General features: G+C 46.4%; 1 protein-coding gene across 1 annotated transcript in view; it reads right to left on the bottom strand.

Annotated features, from left to right (window-relative positions):
- The window catches only part of STIMATE (STIM activating enhancer), a 53,642-nt gene extending 31,633 nt beyond the window's left edge, over positions 1–22,009 (bottom strand). The window contains exon 1 of the mRNA XM_068981881.1: positions 21,850–22,009. Coding sequence (XP_068837982.1) covers positions 21,850–22,009 — 160 coding nt within the window. The remainder of the gene's footprint in view (positions 1–21,849) is intronic.
- Positions 22,010–22,989: the final 980 nt, after the last annotated feature.

The following is a 22,989-nucleotide window of genomic DNA, read 5'->3' as shown; positions in this document are numbered from 1 at the left end:
ATTGTCGTTTTGTCTGCAAGAGTGTAAGACTTAAGTGGTAAACGGCTATCAATAGGGGAGGGGGTACATGTAAGTTATCATACAATGGAATACAAGTGTTGCAAAGGGAGGCAGAGATGGTACACTTGCAATGGATGAATTTTATGCTATGTAAATCACACCACAATACAGTTTCTAGTGGAGGTGATGGAATTCCAGCGGAGCTATTTCTAATCCTAAAAGATGATGCTGTGAAAGTGCTTCACTCAATATGTCAGCAAATTTGGAAAACTCAGCAGTGACCACAGGGCTGGAAAAGGTCAGTCTCCATTCCAATCCCAAAGAAGGGAAACACCAAAAAACGTTCAAGCTACTGCATAATTGCGCTCATTTCACTTCCAAGCAAGGTAATGCTCAAAATCCTTCAAGCTAGACTTCAACAACTGGGCCCTGTACTATGCCTCCATTTTTCCTGAGATCTCATAAACTGTGCCTGGCCTTTCTGATCAGGAGCTGGTGTTGGCAAGCCTATTTCAAGTTAGAAATTGCATGATCAAGGCATGTTGATTCTCTGGGGTTGATTTATGTTCATTCTAGACCTCTAGAGATCCCAAAGAATGTACAGACTACCATACATTTTTGCTCATTTTGCAAGCTAGTAAGGCTGTGCTCAAAATCCTTCAAGTTAGGCTTCTGTAGTACACGAACTGAGAACTTCCAGCTGTACAAGCTGGGATTAGAAAAGGTAGAGGAACCAGAGATCAAACTGCCAACATTCAGTGGATCATAGAGAAAGAAAGCAAGGGAAATACAGAAAAACATCTACTTCTGCTTCATTGACTACACTAAAACCTTTGACTGTATGGATCACAACAAATTGCGGAAAATTCTGAAAGAGATGGGAATGCCAGACCACTATGCCAGACCACTTTACCTGTCTCCTAAGAAACTTGTATGCAAGTCAAGAAGCAACAGAACCGGACATAGAATAATGAATGGGTTGCAAATCGGGAAAGGAGGACCTCAAGGCTGTATACTGTCACCCTGCTTATTTAACTTATATGCAGAGCACATCATGCGAAATGCTGGGCTGGATGATGCAGAAGCTGGAATCAAGATTGCCAGGAAAAATATCAACAACCTCAGATATACAGATGATACCACTCTAATGGCAGAAAGAGAAGAGGAACTGAAGAGCCTCCTGATGAGGATGAAAGAGAAGAGTGAAAAAGCTGGCTTAAAACTCAGCATTCAAAAAACTAAGATCACGGCATCCAGACCCATCACTTCATGGCAAATACATGGGGAAAAAGTGGAAGCAGTGACAGATTTCATTTCCTTGGGCTGCAAAATCACTGCAGACCATGACTGCAGCCTTGAAATTAAAAGATGCTTGCTTCTTGGAAGAAAAGCTATGACAAACCTAGACAGTGTATTAAAAAGCAGAGGCATCACTTTGCTGACAGAGGAATCTATAGTCAAAGCTATTGTTTTTCCAGCAGTCATGTATGGATGTGAGAACTGGGCCATAAAGACAGCTGAGTGCCAAAGAATTGATGCTTTTGAACTGTGGTGTTGAAGACCCTTGAGAGTCCCTTAAACAGCAAGGAGATCCAACCAGTCAATCCTAAAGGAAATTAACCCTGTATACTCATTGGAAGGACTGATGCTGAAGCTGAAACTCCAATACTTTGGCCATCGGATGCGAAAAGCGGACTCAATGGAAAAGACCCTGACACTGGGAAAGACTGAGGGCAGAAGGAGAAGGGGGCGACAGAGGATAAAGATGGTTGGATGGCGCCACTGACTCAATGGACATGAGTTTGAACAAACTCCAGAAGATGGTGAAGGACAGAGAAGCCTGGGGGAAAAAAGCAGTGACCATAATAGCAATGTGTCATGTGAGCCTATTTTTATTTTAAAATTATATATACATATAGAAATTTGAAGGCACACAATAAACTGTTACCATGGGTAGCTTTCTAGAGGATGGAATTATAGGGAACTTCTGTTTTTTATGCTACAAATTTCCATACTGTTTTCTTTAGTTGTTTACAAAGAACATGTATTACTTTGTGATAAGAAAATAAAAAAAGGTCTAAAAACAATTAACTGAGAAAAAAGCTTCTGTTACCAATAACAATAATTTAAAAACAACAGTAATACAATTTTGCATATTAGGTAATTTATAGCCTTCCTCAAACCCAACTCGTTCAGAAAATTTCCTTCTGACAGAAAAGCTTCCAGCTGGCAGGACTCACTAGAGATGGGAAATATGTCACTTCAGTCCATTTAGTCCACTTCAACCAGGGGCAAGATCACTACTGCACTATTTATCATCCCTGGTGGATGATGTGTGTCACTGTGCTCCAGGCCAGGGCTCCCCTCACATCTGATGCTTACATGCATAAGTTAAAATAAAATGTTTATTGTATACATTTACATTTTATAGGATTTCCCAGATTCTCTGCCTTTTAAAAATTAACCAACGAATAGCAATCCTGATTGTGCTGGAGAAGAGGCTTTGACTGCATTAAAAGGTCTGCACCTCATGGTTAATCAAACAGAAAAAGGTATGGCCCCAGAGTCCGAGTTTCTCAGAGGGAACATCTGCAGCCTGGGTCCAGTCCCACCAGGGAAGATGACCACTGGCCCATCATTGTTGGCATGGAAAGTTGTCTCACCACTGCCTCTGACAGTTGGAGGAGACACCCGCTTGCCCAACTGCTCAGTGATGAGCTGCAGACTACAGAGTGGGTTTTCATCCTTGTAATCCAAGGCTCCAAAATGATTCCAGCTGCTTAGGGTGGTCCAAACGTGGCAGAGAACAGAGCATATAATGGATATATAGGGACGCTGTGTTCACATTTTGGGCCTGGAAGGAGAGGTTACAGGTACAGCTACACATCCACTCATGGTGAGTTAAACACAGAAGCTGAGGACATGGTTCATTCAGCTTTAAGAATCTCACTAGGAGGAAAACCCCAGTGTACTGTTTCACTCATAAAGATGACTCCACTCGCCCTCTGGCCTTCTGCAGGTCATATATGCTCAGGCCATTCCCTCGCAGTGGTGAAGGGGCCACCTGGTCCCCACCTCCCTCATCCAGCAGCCCCTGTGAACAGATTGGAAGCTATGTGAGGGTGACTAGCCCAGGACAGGTTTACATCCAAAAGGGTCTCCAACCAAACCCCATCTCATCTTTGAAGAAAAACAGCCTCGTCTCCTAAACCCAACATGCGAGGCTTATTCACATGAGTTCCTACAAGTGTTTCTGGGAAAGCCTCATCAGAAATGGCGTCATCATGGTCACCGTCAGAATACTAAAAAGAAAGTGAACTCCCTCAGTCGTGTCCGACTCTTTGCCACCCCATGGACTGTAGCCTACCAGGCTCCTCCATCTATGGAATTTTCTAGGCAAGAATATTGGAGTGGGTTGCCATTTCCTTCTCCAGGGGATCTTTCCAACCCAAGGATCGAATCTGGGTCTCCCACATTGCAGACAGATGCTTTACCATCTGAGCCACCATGGACTGAAGGCGTGGGCTATGCCAACTGAATCACTTCTCACATCTACCCTGGAAGGACAGTATTATCCTATGTTTTAGATAAAGAAACTGAATCTCAGTGCAGTTAAGGAACTTGCTGAAGTCTCACAGGTGACAAGCTACACAGGATGTGTAGCTGTACCTGTAACCTCTCCTTCCAGGCCCAAAATGTGAACACAGCGTCCCTATATATCCATTATATGCTCTGTTCTCTGCCACGTTTGGACCACCCTAAGCAGCTGGAATCATTTTGGAGCCTTGGATTACAAGGATGAAAACCCACTCTGTAGTCTGCAGCTCATCACTGAGCAGTTGGGCAAGCGGGTGTCTCCTCCAACTGTCAGAGGCAGTGGTGAGACAACTTTCCATGCCAACAATGATGGGCCAATGGTCACCTGGATTCAGGTCCAGAATCCAGGCCACTGCTGACCTGTACCCCCACAAAACAAGCTCCAGCATCAGGACTGACTGGGCTTGGCCCCTTGGTACTAAATGCAAAGCTTGTGAAACGCAAACCTCTATGTGTAATCCAGACAGCATTAACAAGTCAAGAACAACCTCCAAAAGAGTTTGCTCAGAAAATTTAAGTATAGGTAGAAAAATCATTCAAGAACTTTGTTTTATACTAAAAACTTTGTTTTTAGCGACAGTAGCTAATAGTGCATATATTTATAATACAAGCATTATCCAAAATTTCAAGGCTTACAGTTAAGAAGTCAACTCAAGTCTTAATGCAGGTGGAAACTGAGACCGGCTGGCAAAGTTCGTTGGTACAGAGAGGCCACAACAGGCCTCCTCTGACAAGCACTGTCCAAGGTTGGCTGCTCCTGCCACCGCTTGGCCTCCCACAGCACAGCCCCAGCAGCTAGAGCCGGGAGCAGGAAAGCCCCAGGTCCCCCAGTGTGCGCAACATCCCTCCACTATCCCCACGGCCCTGCACCCACTCCCCCCGGCTGCTACTCTAGGCTCTGTGCTCCCCGGCTGCCAGCACCAAGTGGCACAGAGGGAAGGTATGTTCACAGACCAGATAGGCCCCCAATGCCCATGCAAGTGAGAGGCAGCATTGCTTTGTGACAGCACCACACATATCCAGCAGAGGACTCTCCTCTGGGAATGCACTGGGGCTGATCTTCTAACTTTACTGATGGACGTGAACTGATAAATAGAAGGTCAGCTCTTCTCTTGATACCATAGTTATAAACCAACGCCGAAGACCTTTTCCCTAGCTTCTCAACTCAGGGCAGCTGGCAGAGAATCTTCTCTTTTTCAACAACATATGTTGTGTAACCAACAAGAGTCTGAGCAGAACAGAAGCAACAGAGTTCATTTTCTTAGTCCCAAAGTCTGGGAATCAGGTGTCAGAGCAGCAGAGAGCAGCTGAGGAAGCCTTAACTTTACAATAATAACCTGAATCCAAGGAGCCTTGGGACCATAAACAGAGAATTCATCCGTCTCCTATAAACTAACATATCTGTAAGTCCTCCAGGCTGGCAGCACGAATCCCATCTAGAGTAGTCTGACAGATGCTTCAGGCACCTTGGGTTTCTCTCATAGCTATCTTCACCTCTTCCCCACTTCGGAACAACAGGTGGCCTGGGTAAAAGGATGGCATGATAAATGAGAAGTGTGTATGTTAGTGAAGGGGGAGAGACAACATCAGTATCCAAAACCCTCCGGACAGGGAGCGCCAGGCCACCCTAGGAAAGGCAGGTGTGGACCAAAGTTGTTGTTCAGTTATTCAGTCGTATCTGACTCATTGCCCATGGACTGCAGTGCGCCAGGCTTCTCTTTCACTAGCTCCTGGTTTGCTCAAACTCATGTCCATTGAGTTGGTGATGACATCCAACCATCTCATTCTCTGTTTCCCTGTTCTCCTCCTGCCTTCAATCTTTCCCAGCATCAGGGTCTTTTCCAATGAGTCAGCTCTTCCCATCAGATGGCCAAACTATAGGAGTTTCAGCTTCAGCATCAGTCCTTCCAGTGAATATTTAGGACTGATTTCCTTTAGGATTGACTGGTTGGATCTCCTTGCTGTCCAAGGGACTCTCACGAGTCTTCTCCAGCACCACAATTCAAAGGCATCAGTTCTTCAGCACTCAGTCTTCTTTATGATCCAGCTCTCGCATCCATACATGACTGCTGGAAAAACCATAGCTTTGACTACACAGACCTTTGTTGGCAAAGTAATGTCTCTGCTTTTTATGCTGCCTCTGCTTAATATGCTGTCTAGGTTTGTCATAACTTTCCTTCCAGGGACAAGCATCTTTTAATTTCAAGGCTGCAGTCATGGTCCACAGTGATTTTGGAACGCTAGATAATAAAATCTGTCACTGCTTCCACTTTTTCCCCATGTATTTGCCATGAAGTGATGGGTCTGGATGCCATGATCTTAGTTTTTTGAATGCTGAGTTTTAAGCCAGCTTTTTCACTCTTCTCTTTCATCCTCATCAGGAGGCTCTTCAGTTCCTCTTCTCTTTCTGCCATTAGAGTGGTATCATCTGCATATCTGAGGTTGTTGATATTTCTCCTGGCAATCTTGATTCCAGCTTCTGCATCATCCAGCCCAGCATTTCGCATGATGTGCTCTGCATATAAGTTAAATAAGCAGGGTGACAATATACAGCCTTGACGTCCTCCTTTCCCGATTTGCAACCCATCAATTGTTCCATGTCTGGTTCTAACTGTTGCTTCTTGACTTGCATACAAGTTTCTTAGGAGACAGGTAAAGTGGTCTGGCATTCCCATTTCTTTCAGAATTTTCCACATTTTGTTGTGATCCATACAGTCAAAGGTTTTAGTGTAGTCAATGAAGCAGATGTTTTTCTGTATTTCCCTTGCTTTCTCTATGATCCACCGAATTTTGGCAATTTGATCTATGGTTCCTCTGCCTTTTCTAAACCCCATCTGGAAGTTCTTGGTTTGTGTACTACTGAAGACTAACTTGACGGATTTTGAGCACAGCCTTACTAACATGCAAAATGAGCACAAATGTATGGTAGTCTGTACATTCTTTGGCATCTCTAGAGGTCTAAAATGAACATAAACCAACCCGAGAGAATCAACATGCCTTGATCATACGATTTCTAACTTGAAATAGGCCTACCAACGCCAGCTCCTGATCAGAAAGGCCAGGCACAATTTATGAGACCTCGGGATAAATGGAAGCACAGTACAGGGCCCAGTTCGGGCCTGACTACCTGTCCTCAGACTCAGCCCAACAATAGTGCTGGGAACATGGTTCCTCTGGGCTTGCTCCTCAACCAAGCTACCGGCAGGAGACTGAGCTAGGTGTCTCACCACACCTGACCCTGTGCAAGAAGAGCTAGAGGCTGACCTCTGATGTGGGTATGTAAGCACAGAACCCACTCACTTGCTGAGGAATGACCAAACAATGTGACCCAAGAATCAGGAAAGTGCCAACTGTGCCCAAGTACCTTCTAGGGACAAGAGAAGAGCAGGTGGCTTGGGAGAGACTGAGAGCTCAGGGCAGTGAGCAAAAATTCTATACAAAGACTCTATGGAACAAAGCTCTGTACTATATACAAGCTAGAACTTGAGCACTTCCTTTCACTTAGCATTGAGATAACAGCCCCTTTTTAAAAGAGGGAGAAAAAGAAAGATCCATCAACTGCCTCCTTACAAAAAAGGAGCTGAGAAGTCTGAAAACATGTAGCAAGTCACCTGCACAGGATGAGCAGGCTCCATTTAAAAGATTAGCCCCTATTTGACTCCCACACATAACTCAAAGGCTCATTATATAGCAAATTAGTCTGAAATTCATCCTGTATCAACAATCTGTGTGGAACGCAGAAGTTCCAATTTCCTACCAGTTAAATACAAGCAACGAGCAAACAGGCTGGCTTGCTAAAGGTGAGGCAAACATAAGAATGTGAGCAGATCTCATTGTACAGATTATACGTTCTTTACAAACTGAAGGTATGTGGCAACCCTGTGTCGAACACGTCTATCGGTGCTATTTTTCCCAAGATTTGCTCCACTTCATGTTTCTGTGTTACATTTTGGTAATTCTCTTGATATTTCATATTTTTAAATTATTATTATATTTATTACGGTGACTTGTGATCAGTGACCTTTGATTTCACCGTTGCACCTGTTTTGTGGCACTACAAGCAGCAGCCATATAAGATGGCAAACTAAAGCCATAAATACAGTAGGTTCTGACAACTCCAACAACCAGCCACTCTCCTCCCTCTCTCCCTATCCCAAAGTCACAAAGACTTTCTCTTACGTTTTCGTCTAGAAGTGCTATAGTTTTCACTGTGATGCATTTCTACTCAGTTTTTGTATATGGTATCAAGGCTTGTTTTTAAGCCATGCACCCTTTCTCTAGGGCTAGACAGGGCATGATTTTTTTGAGGTCTCTACTGAATGCCCCCAGTGTTCAACAACGTCTCTCACTCTAACTGGAAAGAAAAACCTCCTGTCTTAAATAGTCCGGCTCATAGTTTCCCAGCAGTTCCTTGCTCTGCCTTTGAATTTTCACTTGCACACACACAGATTAACATCTATCAATAGAAAAGGACTTATGGAGACCTCTGAACAAATGTCTGGAGCTTTTCCCCTGTGTAGCTCTTTTTTCCTCCATATTGTCCCTGAAAATTCCAGCTGCTCTGGCTTCCTCAACTTTGTCTTCTCAATTCAGCAAGGCTGCTGGGCTCAATTTGGGTTGTTCCTCACTACTTTGAGACCTGGCAACTGCCTCCAGGAGAAAACTGAGGGGGAGAACCAGAAGGCTCACTTCATTATTTTCTTTCCCTCATGGTTCCTGAGCTACCTGATGTCCAATTTCTGCAAACAGTTGTTTCATATAGTATTTTGGTCTGTTTTCTGATTACTTACCAAAATATAGGATGAGTTCTATACTGGTGGTCCCCTCACTGGCAAAAGCCTCTTCATCCACTTTTGCACAGCTCAAGTGTTAAATTTATCCACATAAGATTCCTCTGGCTTCAATGATATGCCCTCCTGGATTCCAATCTCAAGATGAAAAGCCTTTGGATTTTTCCTAGTCCATCTATCATGTCTAGGGAAAATAAATGCAATGATGCTCTCAGGGAAAAACCAAGCCGATGAGGGACAATGAGAACCAAATGGTGTTGAAGAACTCCACACACAGAAGACATGTGAAGCCCAGAGGCTGGAGGAGCAGCGTCCTTGTGCCACGAACTGCATGTGAACACTGCACGCTCACAGCGGGAAGCCCCACTGCTGGAGTAAGACCCACCAAGTCTGAATTCCAGTACCCCACCTAGTGACTGCCTTACTGTTGGATAATTCACTAGTTTCTCCAGGTATAAAATAGGTTATACATGAGAACCCACCTCATGCGGTTAATGTGAGAAGAAAATGAGTAAGGCATGTACTATGACTTGGCACATAATGAACAATCTATAAATGTGACCTCTAACTGGCCAAAGCACCTTCAGAGCCTGTGGCTCTTACCTTCCACCTAGGGGAGGCTTTACAAGAAAGACTGAAAACAGACCCTATATTTACATGGTCTCAAAGTATCTCGCCACAATTTACTTAATTTACAAGGGGAAAATGTTACCTTCACAGTGGAGAGATCTGGAGGAACCACTTCACCCAAGGTGTCAGGTGTTGGCTTATTCCAATGCTGGGATAAACTAGCATCAGGTGCCAGAGGGTTCGATACACTGAGGAAGTCACAGCAATCCTTGGGGAATATTCCCTCCAAAAAACACATAACCTGGATGTAATCACGAGAAAACATCAGACAAACCTAATCTAGGCCATTCTACAAAGTCACTGGCCTATACTCCTCAAAAATACCAAGGCCAAGAAGATAAAGAAAGGCTAAGGAACGATTCCAGACTAAAGAGATGTGACAACTGAATCCAAAGTATGACTCTGGACCAGGGAAAAATAGCTATAAAGACAATTTATAAAATCTGAATATGGACTGTGAATTGGTAATAGCATACTAATGTTACATTTCTCCAGCACTGACAAATTGTACCACAATTCTAAAAGAGAACATCTGTGTTTTTCTTAGGAAATGCATTCTGAACCATACGGTGATCAGAGAAGAAAAAAATCTCAGTCTCCCCACCTCCTAGCTCTCTCTCTGACCAGATTCCCAGTAGGGGACAAGTTTCCGCCTTGGCCTTGAGCACCCGGCCAGGGCACCAGCACCTGCCTGGCAGCCAAGTCAGTCCAGCTCAGCTAGGGCCATGCAGAGACCTAACATGTACAGTACAGACTTATGTCCTGCAACTTCAAAGAAGAGCAGTATGGGCTAAGGTCAGGGAGCACCTATTAGAAGATGCAGAGAATGTGGCGAGGTGGGAGGAAGGAGAAAAGCATTTAGGGGAAAGAGGACTGTGAGTAAGGGGAGGAGGCAGGAACGGGTCTGGCAGCTGCAGCGGCTGAGAGAAGAGCAGCAGGTAGCATCTTGCTGCAGCCCAGGGTTTGGTATCACGGCTGTGCTCCCTGGCCTGGACTACAGCGCAGTGGTGTCTGGAATGTCTGCAGCACAGAAAGAGCTCCCAGGCAAAGGAGGACCCATAGTATAACACCACTGGCAGCCATGGCCAGTGGGAGCAAGAATCCAGGAGTTCCTGGTATGGTTCAACGGTTACCTGCTTTGAACAGGGTCAGACAGTGGTCCCTGGCCCCAGCTCTCCTCACCCTCACACCTCACATCACCACCGACCAAAATTCAGCCTGAGCCATGTTCATGCCGTGCCTGAGAAGCTCCATTGCTGGGAGAACAAGAGCACTATAAAACCGCTGCACACAGGACACTGTTCCATCCGCAGCAGTGGCCCTTGAACTCAGGCAGGTCCTTAGCAAGACTACAGTGCTTGTTGGACACTTCCTTGGAGAGTCTGACCTATTTGGCGTATTAGCAAATTATATACTTAAACACACGTTGAGAAAAACAAATCAGTATGTAATCTGTTAAGCCAACTGAGGGGCAACTGAACATTCCTGTTTACTCTAATTTCAGGTAACAGTATTAGAATTTTTTTTTTGCTAGTAACTGATGAGATGTCTTACAGAGAATTTGGGGACAAAATTATAAAAGCAGGCCTCTTGCCAGGAAAAAATAGATGCACATACGTCTCCCTACACTATGTCTTCAGGACTCCAATTATCACCCTCATCACCAGCCAGAGGTGCAGCAGAGCTGGAAATAGCAGATCTGCGGTCCTCAAGCCTGCTACCTGGAAACCACAGAAGCAAAGGCACAGCAGGCAGAAGCAGCACATTTGTGCTGCAAGGCATTTAAGGGAGCAATGAGTGAGTCTCCACTCCATGCGTGACCTCGATGGAACCACTTACAGATACTTTAGACCCAAACTTGCTGCCCAGATAGAAAACCTGTGCTCATGCTCTGAGCCCACCTGGGCCAAGACACTCCCAGTGTGTGTGGGGTTGGCAAGAGGTGCACGTACGCTGCCAAGGTTCATTTCTTCCTGCAGGACTGCAGCCTGCCTTGTGTCATTTAATCCAGGTGTTGTGACCACCTCACCTCTCTGTCATTTTCATGTTATTAAGGGAAAAAGTCTTCTAAGAAAACAGAAAAGCCTGTGAAGAACACTGATGAGCTAAGAGGTTGGATAAGTCCATGGACTAGAATATAAGCTGGGACTGGGAGGTGGCGGGTAAAGCATTTTGAGAAAGGTGAACATGTAAAAAGCGTATGTGTCCCAAATAGAGAAAAGGCATTAGAGTTCTTGACACCTATCACTTGTTAATAGCAAAGGCCACAAACACTCAACATCAAGTCTTTAAAAGCAATTTTAGAGCCAAGAAAACGCTAGCTGAGCAACCCAGACAGCTGAGCGACCCTTCACCGCTGAGACCCTAAGTGACATCACACCCTGGGGCAGGCTGAGCCTCACCAGCTCCTGCCTCCTCCACCAGAAAAGCAGCTTGAGTGGAACCCGACTACGGCACAAGACACCCTTCAGAATGAAGAGGATGCTCTAAATCAAAGGAAACACAGGGGAGGCCATGTTGCATCGACGGGGCTACAGTGACTCTGGTGAGAAGCCTTTTCCTAATAGGCAAGCAGGTGATTTCAGGGGCTTGGCAATCCTACAGCACTAGCACAGGAGGTCCAACATGTACTGAGGACTGGGATTCTCATAGGAGAGGTTCGTTAGCAAAGCCTAATGTCACCACAGCCTGGGGCCCCACTCAGAGGGGCTAGAAATTCCCAGGATTGGCCTACCCTCTACCACCCCTGACAGCTGTCCACAACTGAGCCTGAACCAAAAATCCAGGGGTGAAGTGTTTCCACTATGTCTATCTGTGTGGAGTGCAGTGGACAGTCTACAGAAGCCAGTTACCAATAAGGAACCGTTTCCCTTATTAGGTAAAAGCAGTGTCTCCAGAGCCACATGGCCTGCCTCTACCACTCATACTACTACTATGTGACCTTGGGCAGGTTACTTAATCTCCTGGTGACTCAGTTTCCTTACCTATGAGATGGAGACAATATCAGCACCCACCTCTCAAGATGACTGTGAGGACTAATTGGGTTAGTTCACTATGCCTGGCACCGAGCAGGCCCAGCAGGTCTGCCCACATCATCATAACACCTATCTCAGGAGGCACTGCCAATAGAACAGGGGGTTGGGAGAAGGTCACTAGGTCCCATTTCTTCTCCTACAGCCCCAAAGACACAAACAGCAGATCTTCCCTGGGGGGACTCCATGAGATCTAAAAGGAATGTGATGAAACTGCTTTAAACGTTCTTAAAGAAACAATCCAAAAGGAGCCTGAGGTGAATGCAGAACGTGACTTGCCACCCAATGATTTAATTCACCACTCTTTTTAAGTGTAAGCTGTAGAAAATAGCTGAAAATGAAAAAAAAGGGCAGCTCTCTGGAACCCCTCCAAACACACTGCCTCATTTTCTGGGAGCCTCTGCCCCCACTATCTCCAGCCCCCAGAACCGATGGCCACACCAGTGATCTCCTATATGGACCTTGTTCTCACCATTCCCTGTGTATCCAGAGCCCCTCACATCTCCTTCACCTCCAGTGTTGGGACCAAGCAGGTCTTCCTCAGGGACACTTCCCAAGGTCTCCTGGCAGAAGCTCTCATCCCTCCTCTCAAGTCTGTTCAAACGTCAACAGCCCTCTTCACGCTGCACTGGGATGACCTACCAGGGCTCCCGCAGTCCACTCCAGCTGTGAGCACCTCAGGGACAGGGACTAGGTCTCAGCTCTTCTTTGTCAAGGCAGCACCCAACACCATGCCTGGCACCCAGGTCTTTATTTAACAGATCCATTCTACTACGGCCCACAGAGAGTCTGCTGAGTAATCCACAAACTGAACAGATGTAGTTCTTAACAGGGGCAATTTTGCCCCCTACAGGTCAATGGCAATATCTGGAGATATTCTGGGGCTGTCACAATGGCATCCACTGGCATCCAGTGGATTGAGGCTGGAGATGCTGTTAAACATCCTACAATGCAGAGAACAGCCCCCCAAACCAAGAATTATCTGGCACAAGATATCAGTGGTGTCAAGCTGAAAAACTCTGGGTTAGATGGATAACTTCTGAGCAGTGGCATGAACTAAAACAGGTGTACAGACCACTTCTACATACACACAAAGAAAAGGATAACTCTTAAGGGTCATCCCCAACTCTTATGATTATTAACTATTCTCCTTATAGTCATACAGCACCAGGGAAACAAATTCTGTGAAAACTTGAGGTTACCTGAAATCACCAACGGCCCTGGAAGTCCCTCCTCACCAGTCACAGAATGGACTCATGTATGCCTCCCTTGGGGCCCTGGGAGGCTGTGCCTCAGACGCTAGACCCTGGTCTCATAGTGGGCTCGCCATCCCAGCACAGCCAGGGAAACCCTTCACAAAGGCCCGGGCCAGAAAAGCAAAGCTAAGATGTAACTCAAACATACATGAAAGGACTGGTAGGTCATTTCAAATTTACATGCTTAATGTTATCAACAGCCACAAAACAGTCTGAAGTTCCATATAATACTCTGGGCATTAAAAAGAATTATTAAGAAAGAAACTCGGAATTATCCCAACAGGAAAAAAGAATGAGGTGAAGTAGACAGGGAAAGAGAGTAATCAGAAGCGTGCCTGTGGAAAGAGGGCCGGGGAAGTGGCTGAGAACTACTGGGGCCTGAGGGACTTGGCTCACATCTCAGCTCTGTACCTATGAACAGGGGCCCAGTGCTACACACTTCACCTGCTCACTGTCCTTGGTTGTGAAAGGAAAACAACCAAGGTTCCTGTGCAGCACGTCAAGAGCTGAGCACAAAACCCAGCACACTAGGGACTCAGCAAAGAGCCAGCTGCAGGAATGCAGGCTCCAGCGGCCAGTGCCACCACCGGCTACCATGAGACCTGGGGTGATGAAGTCAGGGACTCTGACCTTGTCACCTGTAAATGGGCTGCCCCAGTCCACCCACTGCCCACTCACGGCCCATGTGAGACTCTGCAGGCAGAAACTCAAGAAAAGAAGGAAAGAGATTATTACTTATACCAAAGCGACCCGGTCTGGATGCATGCTAACTTGGAATGAGCAATCACTGTGCTGGCTGGGTTACAATTTTTTACTACTGGTTCGTTCAGGTTTTACTACTAAAAGTTTGTTCAGGTTTTTCTGTATGCTCTTACAGGAAAACCTGAATGAACTTTTTGGCTAACCTGATTTCACACCATTTAAAAGAGGGCTAAAGGTAAAGATGTTGAGTAAACAAGACAGAAAGGAAAATGTTTAACCTGATTCAGAAAACAAGTTATTTCAGCACTTGTGAGATGTTCTTAACTGAACTCTGAATGAGAACACTGTAATAACAATGAGGATTATGACACCCCCTCCCACTATGAAGGGCCCAACGTGTGCACTGATCCAGCTTCCTTACACACTTTCTAATCCCCACAGTCCCAGAAAAATCATCCATCCCATCTTGCTGGGGAAGAAACCAAAGCTTCGAGATATATGTGGGCTGCTCAAGGGCAGTGAAAGTAAGTCACTCGGTCATGTCCAACTCTTTGCAATCTGGGCCAGAATACTGGAGTGGGTAGCCTTTCCCCTCTCTGGGGATCTTCCCAACCCAGGGATCGAACCCAGGTCTCCTGCATGGCAGGCGGATTCTTTACCAGCTGACCCCCAAGGTTCCCTGATAGCTCAGTTGGTAAAGAATCCACCTGCAATGCAGGAGACCCCAGTTTGATTCCTGGGTTGGGAAAATCAACTGGAGAAGAGATAGGCTACCCAATCCAGTATTCTTAGGCTTTCCCTGTGGCTCAGCTGGTAAAGAATCCACCCACAATGTGGGAGATCTGGGTTCGATCCATGGGTTGGAAAGATCCCCTGGAGAAGGTAAAAGCTACCCACTCCAGTATTCTGGCCCAGAGAATTCCAAGGACTGTACAGTCCATGGGGTCGCAAAGAGTCAGACATGACTGAGCCATTTTCACTTTTTCACTTCAAGGGCAGTAGGTAGAAGAGGCAGGCATGAAAGCCAGGTCAGATGGATTCCAGAGCCAGGGATCCTGCTATTTTTAACCATTTGTAAAATTTCTTCAACAGGATACTTCATGGAAGTACTAAACTAATTGCAAAGGATTTTAAACAGCTCATTAAAGCAGCAGAGGCTTGACAGGCCCCTATAGGGCAACACAAAAAACAGAGGTATTTAAAAGGCTAAAAAGATGCATTTGATTACAACTGATTATCCCCTAATTCAGACAACTCCCTTTTGCCCCGATTTTACTCCAAATTGGTGAAGTTTCATTATAAATAAAGGAGTAGGGCTTCACTGGTGGCTCAACGGTAAAGAATCTGCCTGTGAAGGCAGGGGACACGGGCTGGATCCCAGGTTTGGATCAGAGCAACTAAGCTGGTGTGCCACAACTATTGAACCTGTGCTCTAGAGTCCGGGAGCTGAAACTATTGAGCCCATGTGTCACAACTACTGAAGCCCGTGCTCCCTAGAGGCCAGGCTCTGCAACAAGAGAAGCCACGGCAATGAGAAGCCTAAGCACCACAACTAGAGAGTAAACCCTGCTTCCAGCAACTAGAGAAAAGCCCTCACAGCAATGCAGACCAGCACGACCAAAAATAAATAAATACTTTTTTAAATGGAGTAGATCACCATTATTGATAAATGCTACCAGATGAATCAGCATTTAGAAAACCAAAAGCTTTCTAAAAATAATGACCCCCCCGCAAAAGAGCCCCTCATCTTCCTCCATGCTACTGTTGGCCACACTTCTTCCCCCCTTGGATATAATACTAGCCTGTGACAGAATGCTCTTCCTGTGCCTTGGCTGGCACTCCAGGTGTGGGGGAGGGGGGAACAGAGAGCGACATTATTGAGAGCGTGTTGGGTGACAGGCCCAGAGATGGCACCTTCACACATGAGCTTCAGCTCCATTCCAGCCATCACTGAATTTCATTATTTTACCAGAAGTGAAGTGACCAGGGAACAAGATATCCACAAAATCTCTAAGCATTACCGCCACAGAGATAATATACTAACTGCAAAGGGGACAATGTACCCTACAAGGGAGAGAGCTAGAAACACGCCCTCTTTGCCCAGTAACTGACCTTATCACTAACCATGGGACTGCCCGATGTCATGTGTTGCCTGGTACCATGTAACATGAAGCATACAGCACTGCTCATGCAGTGTTCTTACTGCAAAGAAAAGTCATCACAAGCTAATGGTCCCACGACACCAAACTCAGGAAACATAGGGATCCAGGAAACCGCCCAAACACCTCAATGAGGTAACATCCAGACAACTCCAGAAGATGGGGCACCATACACAACTGGCCAGGACTCTTTCAAAGGCAATGTCAGTTAACAACTGTGTGTGTGTTTTTGTGTGTGCACACGCGTGCATGTAGGGGAGATTCTTTCAGCCTAAAAGTGACTTAAAATCATAACCAGGGACTTCACTGGTGGTCAAGTGGTTAAGAATCCACCTTGACACGGGTTCAATCCCTGGTAAGGGAACTAAGATTCTACATGCCTTGGAGCAACTAAGCCGGCAGCCAAATAAATGAATACTAAAGAAACCCCGAAAACATAACCAGATGCAATGTGTGGACCTTGATCAGATAAGTTTTTGCAAAATCCCAGCTATAAGAGACCTGTGACAATAGAGGAATTTTTGTGTGTTTGTGTGAATACAGACTGGCTATTAGATGATCTTGCAGGGTTATAAATTTTCATAGGTGTGATCATGAAACTGGTTATGAAGGGAACTGTCCTTATTTTTAGGAGACTCAACTGAAGCTTTTAGGGATAAAGTGTGATGCTGGCTTCAGTTCAGTTCAGTTGCTCAGTCGTGTCCGACTCTTTGCGACCCCATGAATCACAGCACGCCAGGCCTCCCTGTCCATCACCAACTCCCAGAGTTCACTCAAACTCATGTCCATCGAGTCGGTGATGCCATCCAGCCATCTCATCCTCTGTCGTCCCCTTCTCCGCCTGCCCCCAATCCCTCCCAGCATCAGAGTCTTTTCCAATGAGTCAACTCTTTGCATGAGGTGGCCAAAGTACTGGAGTTTCAGCTTCAGCATCATTCCTTCCAAAGAACACCCAGGACTCATCTCCTTTAGAATGGACTGGTTGGACCTCCTTGCAGTCCAAGGGACTCTCAAGAGTCTTCTCCAACACCACAGTTCAAAAGAATCAATTCTTCAGCGCTCAGCTTTCTTCACGGTCCAACTCTCACATCCATACATGACCACTGGAAAAACCATAGCCTTGACCAGACGGACCTTTGTTAGCAAAGTAATGTCTCTGCTTTTTAATACGCTGTCTAGGTTTGTCATAACTTTCCTTCCAAGGAGTAAGCGTCTTTTAATTTCATGGCTGCAGTCACCATCTGCAGTGATTTTGGGGCTCAAAAAATAAAATCTGACACTGTTTCCACTGTTTCCCCATCTATTTCCCATGAAGTGATGGGACCAGATGCCATGATCTTAGTTTTCTGAATGTTGAGCTTTAAGCCAACTTTTTCACTCTCCTCTTTCACTTTCATCAAGAGGCTTCAAGTTATCTTTAAATGTACCACCCCCTTCTCCCCAAAAATGTATAAAGAGATAAAGTAAATGTGGCAAACGGTAAACAATTTCTCAATCTAGGTGGAGGGCAGATATGCATTCATTGTATTATTGTCTTTTCTGTATATTTGACATTTTTTAAGATAAATATTGGAAAGGGGTGGGGAGGGGTGATCCCAGGAAAGACTGTCCCAATATGTATTTATCTGTACAGAACACACAAGGGGGCCAGCTCACTGCTTGACAAAATGGCAGGGACTCTTATGTGAGATTAAGATCTCAAAGCTGGGTAGACTAGTCTGTAATGTTACTTTGGACCTCAGGAAAAAAGCTATCATTTCTCAACGCCAGCAGTGTCCTCATAAAACACTGACATCTTCTCCTAACTGGCTAGTGCCCAAATCTGTCACATGAAAATAGGCAGGTAGGTTTATCCAAACTCTATAAATGCTTTTGTTAAAAGGGCAATCCTGTCTACACTTCAGCCAGGATTCTGACGGTGCACGGTGAAGGAGGCTTGAGTGGGCTTTGCATTTACAGGTCCTGAGAGTAAATAACCCTAGTGCCAACATACACATTGGTCAATAATGACCTTCAGCTGATGGCTGGGCCACTCACTTGGGCTGGAACACACAAGGCAGCCCCAGAACGGCTCAGCTCTGCTGTGACTTAATTAAATCACAGACCATAGATAAAGTCACCAAAACAAGAGGAACTGCTTGGCAGGTAGAGCATGGCAAAGGTCCCTCGTTTAAAGCAACTCCTTCTACTTCTACACCAATGCATTTCAGAAACACTTCAGAAAACACAGAGGGGGAAGGCCCTTTAAAAGCTTGTCTCTGAGTTTGTTGGGCTTTCCTTGCACACAGAAGGTACCTTAGCTGAAGCCTCTGGAAAGCTCACCACCTGAACAAGGGGATGCTGACACTGGCACATGCCTGTGGATGGTGGCTTGTATGTTTATGTAGCTTAAGGAATCAGCTATACATATCAACTATCACATCAACTCCCAACTGCCTGGCCTGAGACACCTGAAAAGCCCTACACAGTGAGCCACGCATCAGCATGAGAAATCCCCATGAGAATCAAAATCCTCTCCTGAGATATAAGAGGGTGTTCCTTCAGGTAAAAAACACAGCAAGTTGTAAATGGAGAAAAAAAATGATTTGGGGGATAGAAAAAGAAACATAGAAACAATGGTCTGAGGGTTCACCAAAATCAGGATGTGAAGGGATTGAAAACACTACAGCAAGACAACTAGAGACTGAAAAGGAGAGAAAAAGTACCAAACATATACAGTCCAAGATTTGCTGCAAGACTTATACAGGCCAGGCAACCATACTGTATATGGCCTGTCTAGCAGAGAAATAGATCCATCCTATAGAACAAAGCTGGTCCAACAGGAAAACAGAATAGCACCAGCCCTCAAAACTGGGAAGTTGTAAGAAGTGTCTTGAGTTCACCACACAGGAGGAAAGCGCCAGAAGGAAAATAATTGAAACTCCACAGAGGACAGGGGCTGTTAGTTTTGACTGCTGAGGAGAGATGACTGGTATTAAAAATATACTTGGGGACTTCCTCGGTGGTCCAGTGGTTGGAACTCCACCCTTCCACTGCAGAGGGAACAGGTTTCATCCCTGTTCCGATAACTAAGATCCCACATGTTGAATGGCGCCCCCCCTCCCCCTCAAAAAAGAGAGATGAACTATGCTTGAAAAAAGCAATTCCTTCCACTTCTACACCCAATGCATTTCTGAAACACTTCAGAAAACCCAGAGGGGGAAGGCCCTCTAATAATGAAATTGATAAAGAATGAAGTGGCCTCATCTCAACAAACCCAGACCTCCCTCAAAGGGTTACAAGATGAGCAGTCTTGTTGTGGGAGCCTGGCACTCCTGACAGCAGCTGTGCCAGATTGAGGAACAGGTCCTGTGACCAGGAAGATAGCCAAACCCAAGCAAGAGAACCTCCTTGAGACCATCTCTTTCCCCTTCCTTTTCCCCAGCAAAGTTCATTTCAAAATGTAAAGCAGCTTCTAAATGACTTCTCCTCTTCCCAGCTCTGCAAAATGGAAAAGCCCTACAGTTCTATTTCAATAGAACCAACAAGTTTAAGAGAGAAGAAAAGTACTTCCCGGGACTGGTCCTGGCCAGTGGGACTCTACTTGGTCTGCTGTCTGTTTCTAGGTGGGGGGAAGAAGGCTCTCAATTCAAGTCCATGCCTGTGTCCAGGTTAGTCACAGCTCGAGCCTTTCCAACTCTTCTCCCCATCACCCCTACTTATCATTGTCCCAAGATCTACTACCCATTGCCACAAAGTTCCTCCATGTCTAGCTTACACTGAGCAAAAAAACCCCTACTTCTAGTCCTGCCTTTGCATTCGGAATATACCAGCCACAGTGAGATTTGCACTTGTGCTCACATTGAAGATTAAGTACAGAAGTGTTTGTGTCCCTGAAGACTCACAGGGCCAGCACTGTCACTCTGAACTTTCAACCTGGCACACTTCTCAGCTGTGAGCAACTGTGCCCTGTCATAATCACATTTCCCTCTCTGAATCACAAGTATCAAACCGCAGGGAATAAGCGGGGCCATCAGTATCAATCAAACTCATGAAAACAGCCAAAACTATGCTAATAAATCTTAGGTTAGGGAACAAACCTAAACCTGGAGTTCCTTTAGATAGAAAAGAAGTCCAGCTGGAGGAGAGAGACGTGGGGAGAGAAGCGCAGACCCACACACAAAGTCTCGAACACATACACATACAGTTCATGCACTCAAGTCAGCAGCTGATTTTGGCTAAGTCGTCACATATTATTACTGTGGGAACAAGTGGGTATTTGTTCAGCGGGGAAAATATAGCAAGGCAACTAGAGATTGAAAAGGAGAGAAAATGTAGCAAATATATATAGTCCAGGACTTGCTGCTAGACTTACGAAGGTCAGGCAACCAGAAAAAAAGTAGTGTCCAAAAACAGCCTCTTCAGGGTTACTTAAAGCCTGGAAGAATTCACCCAAATAAGGAAGGCCTGCATCATAGACAAGCAAAGCTGCAACTCTAGCAACTGGACTCTACGAGACACACATGGCTGCAGGCTCCTTCCCAGATGCCAAGGAGCATAGTTTTTGCAGGAACTTCCCATTCTGCCCACGTGAGAACAGTAGGGAAGTTCTGAGAAGTCATTTTGGAATGAATACCTCTGTAAAAAACAGTTAAACCCTTCCCTTCCCTGAAATGCAATCACAGGGGAACCAGGCCTCCTATCACTTTAATAAAAGGAAGGACGTGCACTAAGGAAACATAACCCGTCACCAGTGGTACACATGACAAGCTGGAACTTATGGTTTTCCAGAGGGCCTATCTGGGACTTTTTTCCTCATCATGAAACTCTCCAGGAAGGGCCCCTAATGATTTAGCGCAGAAATTCTAAGATCTCCTCAGACCCTGAGTCTGCTTCTCTGTTAAGTTTCTAAAGTTGCCCAAGTCTCACAGAAAGGAAGAATACTTGAAACATAAACAAAAGTGGGCTGGGAAAGGGAACAGCCAGGGGAGACTCGAGATGCAACTTGATTAGGAAAGCTTGTGACAGAGATGGAAGAGGTGAGCCCGTTCAGGCAAAGGAGAAAAAAAAGGAGATGCGGGGAAGAAGGCAGTCTGGGTGGGTCCTGCTCCAACCAAAACAGAAAATTAGGCTGAAGGAGAAGGGGAGATGGGGTAGGCGGTACTGGGAACAGAACGCACGACCTAACAAGTCCGGTATTGCAAGGTGACAGGACAGGATTTACATGCAAACGGGAGACAGTAAATCCTGACGTAAAGGTGAAGAAAAACCAAAAAACTCAGTATCAGACTGGGGGATGGGGATTCAAAATGTGAAGAGGAGGCTAAGAAGAGACTTTTAAGAGGGGGCTGAAAGGAATATGCCACCTGCGGGTCATGGCCGTAGGCTGTCAAGTGAGGTAGCTTTAATTCGCGATGATACGGTTGCAGGGGGACATCTCAGAAGAGAGGCGTGCATGGTGTGAAGAGAGGAGCAGGAGTGACCCCTGACTAGAGGCTGACGCGATAAGATGAGGAACTCAGGACCCTGGGTCTGGGGCCAGAGCTCCCCGTTGTCTGGGAATGCCCAGCCTGGGCTCGCGCGAATAAGGAACCTTCGTCAAAGGGCCCAAGGCCTGAACTCCTCAGACAGGAGGGTCCCTGAGGCCGGTGGGCCAGAAGCTTGAGGCGCAAGGCCTCAGGAGGGGCAGGGGTCCGGGACTCACGCATCAACGTGCTGAAGGCCACGACGCCGAGCAGCCCCTGCAGGAAGATGCCGAAACTGTGCATGAGCGCGCCGCTCTCGCAGCGGCCCGCTCCGGACGCGACTGTGGAGGGCGGCCCTCCCGGCAGTGAGTGGCTCGAGTTCCCGGCAGGACCCTGCATAGCGGGCCTGGCGAGGGGCGCTGGGCGCCGCCGCCCGCCCGCCCGCCGGGCCTCCCAACCTGCTGGGGCCGCGCCACCGAGGCCAGAGCCCCAAGTCCGAGCCGGGAGCCGGTACCTCAGCCCCGCGGCCGACTCAGCGCCGCGCGTAACGCGACGTCTGAGACCGCAGCTCCTGATTGGCCACACCCGGCGTGGAGGCGGGCCTTGGCCGCTCCCGCTCTCCCTCTCGAAGGGCGGGGCTCCGGTCGGCGAGGGGGCGGTGTCTTGGGTCCCCACCACAGGTAGGACGGACCAGGTGAGGCGGGTTACTCAAACCGGATTGAGAGTCCCGCCCTGGACCCCGAGCTCCTGGCCCTGAGGGCAGAAGCAGGGAAGATCTGTCTAAAATCTTTTTCCCTCCAAGATAAACCCCTCACCCGTGAAGAATGTGAAAAAAATAGTTCTTAATTCCTCCCTCAGATTCCGATTCAGTTGTTCTGAGAGGTAGTCAGTAACTTGCATTTCGGCAAGCAGCTTGGATTATTCTGAGACAGGTCGTTGAGGAAAACTGATCATATTCCTTTCAATCCAGACGTTCGGCGTCCTACCTTTCGTTAGTACTAATATACTGGCCAAAGGTTAATCTTTTAAGATTTGTGGGGGGTGGGGGGTGGGGGGGGGAATGTGGACTGGTTTTAAAGTCTTTATTTAATGTTTTACAATATTGCTTCTGTTTTATGTTTTGGGTTTTTGGCCAGGAGGCATGTGATATCTTAGCTCCCCGACCAAGGATGGAACCTGCAACCCCCCCTACATTGGAAGGTGAAGTGTTAACCACTGGAGAGCCAGGGAAGTCCCCAAGAGGCATAGCTTTAATTCATCAGTCAGGCCCCAATCCACTTTTTCCCCCATGAACGTAATTTACATTGTCACTTTCAATCTAACTGCCTTCACTTAGAAATATATGGGGTATATACTGTAAACGTGTGAATATATCCCCA

Source organism: Capricornis sumatraensis, chromosome 10, assembly GCF_032405125.1.
Source record: "Capricornis sumatraensis isolate serow.1 chromosome 10, serow.2, whole genome shotgun sequence".
Taxonomy (NCBI): Eukaryota; Metazoa; Chordata; class Mammalia; order Artiodactyla; family Bovidae; genus Capricornis; species Capricornis sumatraensis.
Note: the sequence above shows the minus strand (reverse complement) of the source record. Positions and strands in the feature narration are given on the sequence as shown.